This window comes from Podarcis tiliguerta (assembly GCF_965153285.1).
Source record: "Podarcis tiliguerta genome assembly, chromosome: 2".
Taxonomy (NCBI): domain Eukaryota; kingdom Metazoa; phylum Chordata; class Lepidosauria; order Squamata; family Lacertidae; genus Podarcis; species Podarcis tiliguerta.
In genome coordinates this window covers 3,551,795-3,566,291 of record NC_139535.1, presented here as the reverse complement: position 1 = coordinate 3,566,291, position 14,497 = coordinate 3,551,795, and the positions used below count along the sequence as shown (strand labels likewise).

The 14,497-nt window shown below is 45.3% G+C and overlaps 1 protein-coding gene across 1 annotated transcript in view; it reads right to left on the bottom strand.

The window, feature by feature from the left end:
- LOC310670113 (uncharacterized protein) overlaps window positions 1-14,497 on the bottom strand; it is a 46,440-nt gene that overhangs the window by 15,822 nt on the left and 16,121 nt on the right. The window contains exons 7-13 of the mRNA XM_083424771.1: window positions 13,867-13,947; window positions 12,527-12,851; window positions 10,433-10,752; window positions 9,382-9,561; window positions 7,265-7,520; window positions 5,489-5,808; window positions 1,967-2,146 (exon numbers count right to left, since the gene is read on the bottom strand). Of these exons, the coding sequence (XP_083280897.1) occupies window positions 1,967-2,146; window positions 5,489-5,808; window positions 7,265-7,520; window positions 9,382-9,561; window positions 10,433-10,752; window positions 12,527-12,851; window positions 13,867-13,947 (1,662 nt within the window). The remainder of the gene's footprint in view (window positions 1-1,966; window positions 2,147-5,488; window positions 5,809-7,264; window positions 7,521-9,381; window positions 9,562-10,432; window positions 10,753-12,526; window positions 12,852-13,866; window positions 13,948-14,497) is intronic.

Below are 14,497 nucleotides of genomic sequence, written 5' to 3'. Positions count from 1 at the left end.
AAGTAAGGCTAGCAAAGCACCTGCCTGCCTGCCCGGTCCCACACCTGTCTGTCCATCCCCAACAGCAAGGGCTGGCTGGGAGCTGTGTGCCCTTGTTCACTTGCTTGCTTACTCTGAGGCTGCCTCAGCTCCTGGCACCCAGCACCTCCTGGCCAGATCCAGAGGCATCATTTGCCTGTGGAGCTTGTAGCCAGGGCTGCTGCCACAAACAGCTGTGCAAGCCTTTGGGAGGCAGAAACACAAGAGGGCATCAGAAGAGGGAAGGAAGGAAGGAAGGAAGGGAGGGAGGCAGGGAGGGAGGGAGGAAGGAAGGAAGGAAAGGAAGGAAGGAAGGAAGGAAGGAAGGAAGGAAGGAAAGGGAAGGAAGGAAGGAAGGAAGGAAGGAAGGAAGGAAGGAAAGGAAGGAAGGAAAGGAAGGAAGGAAGGAAGGAAGGAGGGAAGGAAGGAGGGAAGGAAGGAAGGAAGGAAGGGAAGGAAGGAAAGGAAGGAAGGAAGGAAGGAAGGAAGGAAAGTAAGGAAGGAAGGGAAGGAAGGAAGGAAGGAAGGAAGGGAAGGGAAGGGAAGGGAGGAAGGAAGGAAGGAAGGAAGGAAGGAAAGTAAGGAAGGAAGGAAGGAAGGGAAGGAAGGAAGGGAAGGAAGGAAGGAAGGAAGGAAGGAAGGAAGGAAGGAAGGAAGGAAAGGAAGGAAGGAAGGAAGGGAAGGAAGGAAGGAAGGAAGGAAGGAGGGAAGGAAGGAAGGAAGGAAGGAAGGGAAGGAAGGAAGGAAGGAAGGAAGGAAGGAAGGAAGGAAGGGAAGGGAAGGGAAGGGAAGGGAAGGGAAGGGAAGGGAGGAAGGAAGGAAGGAAGGAAAGTAAGGAAGGAAGGAAGGAAGGGAAGGAAGGAAGGAAAGGAAGGAAGGGAAGGAAGGAAGGAAGGAAGGAAGGAAAGGGAAGGGAAGGGAAGGGAAGGGAAGGGAGGAAGGAAGGAAGGAAGGAAAGGAAGGAAGGAAGGAAGGAAGGGAGGGAAGGAAGGAAGGAAGGAAGGAAGGAAGGAAGGAAGGAAGGAAGGAAGGAAGGAAGGGGCGGGTGTTACCCAAGGCACCCCTGACCATCCTTCAAGGCACCCCAGGGTGCCAGGGCACACTGGTTGTAAAGAAACAGAAGGTACTGTGCAGCAGAAGGGGCGGGGATTAAAATACCATGGGAAGTTGGGAAAATACAAATCTTCTATGTATGGAAGTACATAGGTTAAACTTTTGAAAATTCAATAAAAATTTACAACAGCAGCAGCAGCAGCATCAAACCAGTTTGTTATTCCACGAAAGACCAAAAAAGTGAGTAGGAAACGTAAGAACACGGCCAGGGAAAAAAACAATGCTGCCCAGGGTTGTAAAGACTGCGGAGAGAATAACTGGGCGCACTCTTCTCACCTTGGATCAAATCTATGCTTCCAGGTGCCATAAGAAAGCTGCAGAGATAGCGCAGGATAGTGCGCACCCCAGAAATGATCTCTTTCAGCTTCGGCCTTTTGGAAGAAGGTACAGGGTTATAAAGACTAGGACTAGCTACCTGAGAAACAGTTTCTATCCAAATGCGGTTTTGGTTTTATAGCAGTGCAAGGTAAGTCTCTGTGGGAGTATATTGTATTTAATTATGGGGTATCAGAGTTTTTAGGGGGCTAACCAGGCTGGAAAAGCTGGGATAGAAGGCTTGTTGGTTTTTGAATGTCTGATGTAGATTTTTTTCAATTTCTTTGTTCTGTATGGGACAATGACAATAAAGATTATCGTATCGTACCGTAACAGAACAGTGGGAATTCCAGAATAATTGCAGACTACCACTTCTACTGGTGTGTTTGATGCTTTTATTGTTGTTACCACAGCACTGTCTTTTTAGATTGCATTATGCCGGACGGCATTTTACACAAAAGCGCAGCCTGCAAACATTTAAGCAAAACGCACAAATAAATATGGCTTGGGACTGGCTTACCTAAAGGAGCGACTCCGCCGGTATCAACCACCTCGGGTCCCACGATCCGCAGGGGAAGCCTGGTGGCTGGTGCCTCTCTGGGCTGCTGCTTAGTGGTCGCTGGCCTGTCGCAGGGCCTTATTGGGAGTAGCTCCCCATTTGTGGAATTGCTTTCGTTGTCCGTCTCGCACACATCCACCACTGAAATCGAGAGAGAAACCGAAATGAGTGGAAACACGGTTGGAGGCCTTAAGGCTTTCTGAATACTGGTTTCTGGAAACCAGGGAAATACTTCCTGTTCGGCAGGGGGTTGGACTCGATGGCCCTTGTGGTCTCTTCCAACTCTATGATTCTATGATTCTATGCTCTTGGTGGGCTAAAGCTTCCCCATACCTGGTATAGATAGATCTTCGCATGGAGCAGTTGATGGCCTTTCTACATCTCCTTTGCTATCTGGCTTTCCTCAATGTTGTTATAGAAATCAGACAGCGAGAAATGTTCAAACATACATAGCTTACAGGCCTTCAAAGTAGACCCCCTTTGATACAATGCACCGTTGACAACGTTCATAGAACCGCTGGAAACTTCTGGAGAAGCCTTCTTTTTGTGCTGCTTTCAGTGCCCTCGTCACAGCAGCTTGGGTACGTGAAATGTTGGAAAATCTGTGCCCTTTCAGTGCAGATTTCAGTTTTGGAAAAAGAAAGAAATCTGGTAGGGCCAGATCGGGAGAATATGGAGGGTGGGACAACTCAGTAACCTCAGCAACGGTTTCACACGGAATATGCAATTCTTCCGCCGTCATTCAAATGGACAAACGCCAATCCCATATCAATAACTCACAAACTCCGTCAACATTTTCTGCCACCTGGAGTACTGTGTCCAGTTCTGGGCACCAAAGTTCAAGAAGGACACAGACAAACTGGAACGTGTAAAGAGGAGGGCAACCAAAATGGTCAAAGGCCTGGAAACGATGCCTTATGAGGAACGGCTAAGGGAGCTGGGCATGTTTAGCCTGGAGAAGAGGAGGTTAAGGGGTGATATGATAGGCATGTTCAAATATATAAAAGGATGTCACATAGAGGAGGGAGAAAGGTTGTTTTCTGCTGCTCCAGAGAAGCGGACACGGAGCAATGGATCCAAACTACAAGAAAGAAGATTCCACCTAAACATTAGGAAGAACTTCCTGACAGTAAGAGCTGTTCGACAGTGGAATTTGCTGCCAAGGAGTGTGGTGGAGTCTCCTTCTTTGGAGGTCTTTAAGCAGAGGCTTGACAACCATATGTCAGGAGTGCTCTGATGGTGTTTCCTGCTTGGCAGGGGGTTGGACTCGATGGCCCTTGTGGTCTCTTCCAACTCTATGATTCTATGATTCATTCTGCTCGTCGACAGTCTGCCAGACGGTGGGTCATCTTCGATGGTTTGCCGCCCTTCACGGAAAGGCTTAAACCACTCATACGCTGCCTTTTGAGTTACAGTTTCATCTCTGTACACAACTGCGAGCATTTCATGGGTTTCCGATGCTGATTGTATGTTCGATTATTATTCGCTGTCCGATTTCTGTGACTATTCACCAAACTTACCGGTCGCACATTGTATTTCAGTATTGTTGTATCTATTGAACTACAACTCCAATCGACCCCAGACTGGCGAAGGCTGCCCTAGATAAGCCACCTGGATCGTGAGAATCATAGAATTGGACCTGGAAGGGACCCCAAGGGTCATCTAGACCAACCCCCTGCAATGCATGAACCACAACTAAAGTTCTGTAGTCTTGTAGGAGATTATAGGCTTGGGGGGGGAGGGGAAGGCGGAATGCTGGAATGAGAAATATGGGAGAAAACTACATTGGGCCAAGGATTTTGGGTATAACATACAGTTAAAAGACTGGGGAAAACTGTGGAAAGAAGGATTAAAATTTACAGCATGCAATGCCTTGAAAGAAAATGTGATGAAAACGATGTACAGATGGTATATTACACCAGTGAAATTAGCTGAAATGTACAAAACAAGTAATAAATGTTGGAAATGTAAAGAAAAAGAAGGATCATTTTATTACATGTGGTGGGAATGTAAGAAAGTGAAAAGCTTCTGGGAAATGATATACAATGAGATGAAAAAGATGTTGAAATATACATTTATTAAAAAAACCAGAAGCATTTTTACTTGGCATTGTAGGGGAGGATATTAACAGACAGGATAGTAAATTGTTTTTATATACAACAATGGCAGCAAGAGTATTATTGGCACAGAAATGGAAACATGAAGAACTACCGACGAAAGAAGAATGGCAGATGAAATTAATGGACTATGCAGAATTAGACAAGATGACAGGAAGGATTCGAAACCTGCTGGACCAGAGATTCTCAGAGGACTGGAATAAATACTTCAACTATTTGAAAAGCAATTGTAATAAACAGATTACGCTAGTAGGACTGCAAGAAGCACTTTAAGTAGGACTATGCAAAATATTGCAGAGAAGATTATTAAGAGAATTATTAGTTAAGGATTATTAAAAGTAATAAGGAAATTAATGAAATGTAGATTAAGTGATAAAGATTGAAAAATCTTCAGATGTGGTTGATGGAAGTCCAATACATTGTATAAGATAAGAAAATATGTTATATGATTTTTGGAAATTATATGTAAAAATCAATAAAAATATAATAAAACAAGAGAGAAATATGGGGGGGGAAACACCACACCTAGAAACAGTGTGACGCGGCAGCTAAAAAAGCCAATGCAATTCTGGGCTGCATCAATAGGAGTATAGCATCTAGATCAAGGGAAGTAATAGTGCCACTGTATTCTGCTCTGGTCAGACCTCACCTGGAGTACTGTGTCCAGTTCTGGGCACCACAGTTCAAGAAGGACACTGACAAACTGGAACGTGTCCAGAGGAGGGCAACCAAAATGGTCAAAGGCCTGGAAACGATGCCTTATGAGGATCGGCTAAGGGAGCTGGGCATGTTTAGCCTGGAGAAGAGGAGGTTAAGGGGTGATATGATAGCCATGTTCAAATATATAAAAGGATGTCACCTAGAGGAGGGAGAAAGGTTGTTTTCTGCTGCTCCAGAGAAGCGGACACGGAGCAATGGATCCAAACTACAAGAAAGAAGACTCCAGCTAAACATTAGGAAGAACTTCCTGACAGTAAGAGCTGTTCGACAGTGGAATTTGCTGCCAAGGAGTGTGGTGGAGTCTCCTTCTTTGGAGGTCTTTAAGCAGAGGCTTGACAACCATATGTCAGGAGTGCTCTGATGGTGTTTCCTGCTTGGCAGGGGGTTGGACTCGATGGCCCTTGTGGTCTCTTCCAACTCTATGATTCTATGATTGATAAAGATTGAAAAATCTTCAGATGTGGTTGATGGAAGTCCAATACATCGTATAAGATAAGAAAATATATTATATGATTTTTGGAAATTACATGTAAAAATCAATAGAAATATAATAAAACAAGGGAGAAATATGGGGGGGGGGGGGACACCACACCTAGAAACAGAATATCCTGCAGATAGTAAGGATTTTCCTTAAAAAAAAACCTACCAGGCTTTCTGCGTTCCCCAAAAGGCGGCTTCCCTGCCGCGATCCAGATCGCAGTTAATTCCTTGTAGAAGGCGGGCGGATGCTTGACCCGAATTTGTCCACAGGCTGCCTTGATTCCCCGATTGAAAAAGTCGATTTTCAGGCGCTTCCACTTTGCACGGAGCTGGCAGGTGGATCTCGAGTATCCCAGGGCATGCAGGCTCTCCTGCAGGGACTTCCAGTACTTCTCGTTGGTAGCCGTGCTACTGCTCATGAACACCTTGGTGCCGGCGCTCTGAGCTATTATGGAGAGCATCTTTTGGGTCTCATCTCTGGTCCACCTACGGCAACATGCAAGAGTGAGGCATTGTATACAGCAAGGCAGCAGGAAAAGCTCTCTCTCTCTCCCTAAGAAAACTAGCTGGTTTCAGGAGTACAGTTGTTGTTGTTAATTGAATTTATATACCGCCCAAAACCCAGAGGTCTCAGGGCGGTTCAGAGAACAAGTTCAAAATATAAAACCACATAATATATACAGTTGTACATTGGAAGTCGAACGGAATCCGTTCCGGAAGTTTGACTTCCAAAACGTTCGAAAACCAAAGTGCGGCTTCTGATTGGCTGCAGGAAGCCAACTGTGCACAGAACAATTTATTAAGCTGTTTAACACGTACATATGGACTCTCGCGGGTGGTGCTGTGGGTTAAACCATAGAGCCTAGGACTTGCCAATCAGAAGGTCGGCGGTACGAATCCCCGCGACGGGGTGAGGTCCCATTGCTTGGTCCCTGCTCCTGCCCACATAGCTGTTCAAAAGCATGTCAAAGTGCAAGTAGATAAATAGGTACCGCTCCGGCGGGAAGGTAAACGGCATTTCTGTGCTCTGCTCTGGTTCGCCAGAAGCGGCTTAGTCATGCTGGCCACATGACACGGAAGCTGTACGCCGGCTCCTTTGGCCAATAAAGCGAGTTGAGCGCCGCAACCCCAGAGTCGGCCACAACTGGACCTAATGGTCAGGGGTCCCTCTTTACCTTTATGGACTCTCCTTACGGGCAGGGGGATGTGACCTCCTGCCCTCCCAGACTCCTTCTCAAAGATCTTGTAGCTGAGCCAGCATCCTTTCAGTTCAGCCACAAAAGAAGGGATTTATACAGGATATAGTTAGTTTAAGGTGTTGCTCTGTTGTGATTCTCTGCTGCAGATTAGCTTAGCCAGGTGCCTTAGATCTGAGCCTGACGCACTAGACAATTTTTCTTGAGTTCAAAAAACCCCCAAAAAACCAACCCTCCCCTCCCCTGCTGGACATTTTGCCAAATTTTTAAAAATCCGCCCAGACAGAAATTTTAATCCTGGAAAAAGAGGGAAAATGGCAACCAGATCTGAAAAAAGAGGACATGTCCTGGAAAAAGAGGACATATGGCAACCCTAACTGAGAGGGTCCCTTGGAGCTCGCCGTGGACAGAAGGAGGGGACTGACACAGAGGGCGAGTGAAGGGGGAGTTACAAGCCAACTGCTTCATCTAGACCAGCAGTTCTCAACCTGTGGGTCCCCAGATGTTGTTGGACTACAACTCCCATCACCCCTAGCTAGCAAGGCCAGAGCTCAGGGATGATGGGAGTTGTAGTCCAACAACATCTGGGGACCCACAGGTTGAGGAACTGCTGATCTAGACAGAAGCAACCTTCAGAAGTCTCTGTGTGTCGTTTGTTCTCTAATCTGCAAATTGCCTGTTCTCTTTGTTGGCTCCCTGTCAGAGGTTTTCCGTATGGGTAACAATGTGCTGATTTACAAGCAAACCTTTTCCCACACGCAGGGCACTCTTTCCTTCCATCTCTCCGAAGGTTGCTTTGGGCTCTTAACTGCGCTGCAATTTCACATAAGTTGCCGTCTGGGCACGAAAGGGGCTCGTGACTCCGCTCACTGTTTTTACTTCCCTCCTGCTTCTTCGTTCCATCCTGATTCCACGTGTCGTCCTCTGTGTCGGGACACTTATTGCCTTCCCCAAACACTGGGTGTGCTTTGGTTTCGTTGTCTGTCTCCCAGACATCCCCTCCTGAAATAAAAGAGAACACGTGAAGATTATGTCAGTTTGTATTTCTTGGTGCAGAAAGTAGCGATCTGATGTGCAGAGATCTTTCCTGTTCTAATTCATACAAGGGGGTTCTGGAAGATTCTCTGTGTGAAAGAAACTTCACAATGTTTGGGTTATTCCTTCAGAGAAGCCGAGTACAGCTGGCTTACACTGGGTCTGTTATCTCTTTCAGTCAAGGTCATGCCATAGCTGTCAACTCCCCCCCCCCCTTTTTTAAATATAATTTTTATTCAGTTTACAAATAAGACAAATTAATGCAATTCAAACAATTTATAAAACCATTCTCTCATATTTGACTTCCCTCAACTTGGCTGGTACTCCTTCCCTTCTCAATTTTCCACACATTTCTTAGTTCTTATCTACTTCTTAAATTAAATCTGCTTTCAGTCCATAATTTTAACTTTCTTTTTTACAAAGCTTCGCTAAACGTTACAAGCGTTATTTGTTTTTCACTTAAATTATGCATATATTCTGAGAATTTTTCCCATTCTTCAATAAATCTCTGATCTCGTCGATTCCTAACTTTTCCCTTTTCTTGCAAGGAATCCTATTTGGAATAAGGGAATTTCCCTTTAGGAAAGGGAAACATTGACAGCTATGGGTCATGCTGGCTATGAAAGTAGGGCCAGAAGGGTTGTACACTTTCTCTTTCTATCTCTTTTCCTTCTGGTGTGGAACACTAAGTATGCTTAGTGTTAAGGTTTAGTTTTATTATAAGTTATTGTAAGTTTAAGTCTGGTACAACTGGGTTTCTTGTGGACAGCGCCAATCCTGAATGTATTGGGATTTGTGACCATTATGCTCGTTGGCCTTCAGGAGCAGTAAAGCACTGCTGGATGAAATATAATTGCCTCTGGTCTATTTTTGGGAATCCTGCAAGTTTTTACTCTGCTAATTGGACATTGGAATCTGCTTTGGATCATCATCGAGTAGAATTTCAATGATCGATTACTCTTATGATTATCAAAGAGATAACAACAGAGACTCCATCTCCTCAGAATATTGCGAAAGAACAATGTCAATCAACATCTGATGATCTCAGAAAGTGTCCCTTCATACTGCATCATGGTGTGGTACGCTGGTTTGACATCATCTGATAGGAAGTGCCTACAGAGGGTGGTGAATACAGCACAAGATATTATGGGCTGTCCCGTGAATCCGCTGGATGAAATAGCGGAAGAACGTTGCCTCAGGAGAGTGAAGAAAATTCTCATGGATGATTCACACCCTGGCCGGCATTTTCTTCATCTCCTGCCCTCAGGGAAAACATATAGAAGCAGGATTAGTCGTGCCAACAGGGTAAAGAACAGCTTCTATCCGTGGGCTGTTAGGCTGCTGAATGAAAAGATAACAACAGGGCAACGGACTTTTGGGTTTGGTGGGTGTGCGTCGGTAAACGAGGGGAATTAAGACTAAGAGAGCTGAGCGGGGGGTGCTCGTGTAATCTCACTGTATACAAGTTGTACAAGTGACAATAAAGTATTTCAATTTCAATGTAGAACCATAGAATTATGGAAATGGAAAGGACCCTGAGGGTTTTCTAGTTCAACACCCTGTCAACCTTTTCTACTGCATATTATTTCATAATCCATATTTTACACTTCTCCATGTTATCCATGATATTTGCTACATTACAAGTGTTATCAAAACCCTGATAATGTTTTCATCTGCTTACAGTGGTCCCCTAAATAAATCATAAATTTCCCCCTTTCTTTATTGAAGGTTTTGTTCCTGAGCTTTCCTGTCAGTTTTGCCGTTTCGGCATTTTATTCGGCCTGTAGATTCTTAAATAAAACAAGTAAGTATTTTGGGACACAAGTACCCAAAGGAGCGACTCTCTGTGTATCACTGATCTCAGAGCCTACAGTTGGTAAGGGAGGCCTTGCTGGTGGAGCTGCTTCTGTCTGCTGCCCGGCTGGCGCTGCCCAGTGACAGGGCCTTCTGAACGGCGGCTCCCCATTTGTGGAATTGCTTTCATTGTCCGTCTCCCACACATCCACCACTGAAATTGAGAGAGAATCCAGCATGAGTGGAACGTCAAATCAGTGAACAAGCCAAATCAACCTTTTACAGATTCCAACAGAGGACAAAAAGGTAAAATACTGGGATGAGGAATATGGATGAGATCAAGGTTTGTTTGGGTTAGAGGACTTGGTTGTCGAAGGTTTTGGAAGTCAAACGGTCTTCCGGAACGGATTACGTTCGACAACCGAGGTTCCACTGTAATTAGAATTATTAATTATAATGTTGCGAACGCATAGGGACGTGGTGAATGTTGCACTGGAGGGAATATGATTTAAAATTAAGATTAATGATTTATATGGAAGGATAAAAGAAGGTTACTTGATTAACTGGGAAGATAGATAAAAGTCTAAGCAGGAATCAAACAAGCACAGTCGATGGAAACAGAAAACAAGGGAAAGTATTAGAAATAGAAAGTACCGTATTTTTCGCTCTATAAGACGCACCAGACCACAAGACGCACCTAGTTTTTGCAGGAGGAAAACAAGAAAAAAAATATTCTGAATCTCAGAAGCCAGAACAGCAAGAGGGATCGCTGCGCAGCGAAAGCAGGAATCCCTCTTGCTGTTCTGGCTTCCGGGATAGCTGCGCAGCCTGCATTCGCTCCATAAAACGCACACACATTTCCCCTTACTTTTTAGGAGGGAAAAAGTGAGTCTTATAAAGGAAAAAATACGGTACTTCATTATGAGCAGCAAAAGGGGGATGGAAAAGAAACATCTTGAAAGGGGGGTGGATAGTCAACTTTTAAATTTGAATTAATTTGTTAAAAATTTGGGAAATTAATACAAAATAATTGGCAAAAAGGGGGGGGAACCCTGCAAATCAGGTTCCCCCCTTTAAAAACTTACCAGGCTTTTTCCGTTCCCCGAACGGGGGCTTCCCAGCTGCAAGCCAGATGGAGGTCACTTCTTTATAGAAGGGAGGCGGGTGCCTCACCCGCACGTCCCCGTCGGCCGCCTTTAAGCCCTGGTTGAAGAAGTCAATCTTCAGGCGCTTCCATTTGGCTCGCAGCTGGCAGGTGGACCGGACGTATCCCTCGGCGAGCATATCGATCTGCAAGGCTCTCCAGTATCTTTCGTTGGTAGCCGAGCTGCTGCTCATGAACACCTTAATGCCGGGGCTGTGCGCTATTATGCAGAGCATTTTCTGGGTCTCCTCTCTCGTCCACCTACGGCAACGGGCAGGAGTGAGAAACTGTGGTTGTTATGCAATAAACAAACGCGATAAACCCCCTTGCAAAGACTAGCTAGTTTGTGGCACCTGCTCAGTTCACCTTTGTGCAAGTAGCGAAGACAACCTTGCCAACAAAGGTCCGTATAGTTAAAGCTATGGTTTTCCCAGTAGTGAGGAATGGAAGTGAGAGCTGGACCATAAAGAAGGCCGATCGCCGAAGAATTGATGCTTTTGAATTATGGTGCTGGAGGAGACTCTTGAGAGTCCCATGGACTGCAAAGAGATCAAACCTATCTATTCTTAAGGAAATCAGCCCTGAGTGCTCACTGGAAGGACAGATCATGAAGCTGAGGCTTCAATACTTTGGCCACCTCATGAGAAGAGAAGACTCTCTGGAAAAGACCCTGATGTTAGGAAAGATGGAGGGCACAAGGAGAAGGGGACGACAGAGGACAAGATGGTTGGACAGTGTTGTCGAAGCTACCAGCATGAGTTTGACCAAACTGCGGGAGGCAGTGGAAGACAGGAGTGCCTGGCGTGCTCTGGTCCATGGGGTCACGAAGAGTCAGACACGACTAAATGACTAAACAACATGGCTGAGACACAAGGGCTGAAAAGAGTTCGTGTATGAATTCAATAGTGCTTAGTTTATTTTTTGATCACTCATTTGTTATAATTGTTAAGATTGTTTTACAGCTTATGAATGCTGTAGTCCTTTGCGAATCCCATGATATAAATTTTGTTGTAATTGTGCTGCTTTTTTAGGTTGTTTTGCTAATACAGTGGATGCTTCAGTTGCAAACGTGATCTTACTGTCAGGAAGTTTTCATTGGAGAAATTTTGGAAAGTAAGGTACATTGCTGTGAGACAATTCAGAAGGCCATGAATACATTAATTGTAGTAGTAGTAATAGTAATAGTAATAATAATAATGCATATATTATGAAAGATGTGCATGACCTTGTGCATATTTATCTGTATGATACATGCTTTTGCCTATACTCCTAATATGATGTGTGTGTTTTAAGGGGGGGGGGGGGAAGTTGTATTAAAAAACCCAACCACAGATTGACTTATACAGTGGTACCTCTGGTTGTGAACGGGATCCATTCCGGATGCCCATTCGCAACATGAAAAGCCTGCAACCTGAAGCGCCGTATCGGCGCAGGTGCGCGCCGCAATTTGGCGCATGCATTAAGCGCCATTTAGCTCTTCTGCGCATGAGCGAGCGGCGAAACCCGGAAGTAACCCTTTCCAGTACTTCCGGGTCACTGCAGTACGCAACCTGAAAAAACGTAACATGAAGCAAAAGTAACATGAGGTATGACTATACAGTGGTGCCTCACAAGACGAAATTAATCCGTTCCGCGAGTCTCTTCGTCTTGCGGTTTCTTCGTCTTGCGAAGCACGGCTATTAGCGGCTTAGCGGCTATTAGCGGCTTAGTGGCTTAGCGGCTATTAACGGCTTAGCGGCTTTAAGAAAAAGGGAAAAAACTCGCAAGAACTTGCAAGACGTTTCGTCTTGCAAAGCAAGCCCATAGGGAAATTCGTCTTGCGGAACGAAAACGGAAAACTCTTTCGTCTTGCGAGTTTTTCGTCTTGCGAGGCATTCGTCTTGCGGGGTACCACTGTATTATAAACAGCATAGAAACCACCGTTACCTTCAGCAGCTCCACCTGAGAAAAGATAAAGCTTGATCCACAAATCTACTGTACATAAAATAAACACTGGAAGCGGGTCACTTGAGCATCACTAGAAGGAAAACCTCACCTGAGCCTGCTTCCACACTCCAGACATGGTAGCTCTCCTATTCGGCTTTTTGTGTAGCCGTTGAGCGTTGAATTACGAGCGAATCTTTTCCCACAGGCGGGGCACTCTTTCTTCCTCTGCCTCCTACGAGTTTTGGGGTGGACCGGAACTTCATAGCAGTCGCTATCCAAGAGAGCAGCGGGTTTCGTCTTCTTCTCCTTGTTTTTATTTCCTTCCCGCTCCTTCGCTGCCCCTTGAGGCCCAACATCGGTCTCTGGGCCATTCTTGCCTTCCTCAGATGCCGGAGGAGCTTTGCTTTCGCTGTCCGTCTCCCAAACATCCCCAGCTGAAAGACCAAGAGGGAAACTGGACATGAGTGCAAAGGAGGAAACAAAATGAAGGGTGGACAATTCCATAATGTAACAATAAAAATGGCTCTGACTGGACATGCTTTCCAAGTCTTGCTGAGGGCGCCAATCCTGCCACAAATTAGATCCTGCTGGTTGATTTGCAGTTCATAGAAAATTAATTGGGGAAAACGGTTCAGCCAGGATAGTTGCTTGCCAGGAGAGCTGCGCCTGACAATAAATGGAAGCAGAAGGAAGGGCTAATATTTGTAATGCCAACCAGTGTGTCTTTCCCCTGGCCTTGATCCAGCCCCCAGCACAGCTGATTGGCTCTTTTGTCTGTCCTTTATTCTCTCCCAGGCCAATGGGAGATGATGGGAGCTGTGATATGACCACAAAGGCTGTGATATGACCACAAAGTTCAACTCACATATTTATCTATTCCATGTATAGATCGCTTGCTATCTGAAAGATCTCAAATCGGTTTACACTAGATAATTAAGTGCGTAAATATGTTTGTGTGTGACTTTGTTTACAGTACAGTGGAACCTCAGTATCAAACGCTTCAGAAATCGAACTTTTCGGCTTTTGAACGCCGACAACCCGGAAGTGAATGCTTCCGTTTTCAAACGCACCTCAGAAGTTTCTCCATCGCAATTGCCAACTGGCAATTGTGCCTCGGTTGTCAAACGTTTCGGAAGTTGAACGGCCTTCCAGATCGGATTACATTCAACAACCGAGATTCCACTGTCTAAAATTAAAATATACATAATATAAAGCACAAGATGCTGGCTGCTCCCGCCTCTTGCAGACCCTGCTAAAAGCAACACACAAAAAAGGCTTTCAAATGCTGCATCTATAAAACTCAAGGCTTTTAGAAACCATGGCTTGAAAAGGAAGGCTTTGCTCTGAAACCCCTCAGTGAGCAGATGGATTTCCCCAGGCCTATATCTATCTGAGGGCGTCCCGTCCCTTCAGGCCGATGCACAGACTCAAAAATATCTACAGACCTACCTGTCAAGGTCTCCTGGCCACACAGGTCTTCTTTTTCTTCAAGCAAGGAGACGAGATCAGATTTGGGCACCAGAGGCCCTTCTTTGAGGGACAATGAAGAAATATTAAGTTCTTACTTATGGTACTCGTGGCTGCAAAATTATTCAGAAACAATAAAAAGCAAATAAATAGTAAAAGGAAGGTGAGGCAAGAGTGTTGCTTGTTGGTGCACCTTAGCACCTTGACTTCCTGTTTGGACCAGCCCACCACCTCCAAAGTGTGGGAATGTTGAGGAAGGTAGGAGAGGATTTATTGATTAAATAAATCCCTAAGGGCCCTAAGGAAGTCAGACTATCCTCCACCAGGGCCAGGGCATTTTCTGTGATGGCTCCGAACTGGTGGAATGCTCTGTCGCATGAGACTAGGGGCCTTCAGGATTTAACCTCCTTCCGTCGGGCCTGTAAGACAGAGCTATTCTGCCTGGCCTTTAATTTGAATTCAGCCTGATCTTTTATTTCCCTTCTCTTCCCTCCCCCTCCCCTTTTATGAAGATCACCCGCTCTGAGACCCCACAGCTATTTCTCCCCTGGCCTCCTCGCTGGCCCAAGTAGGATCAATTCAGCCAGCTAGCCCTGGAGATTATCTAATGCTT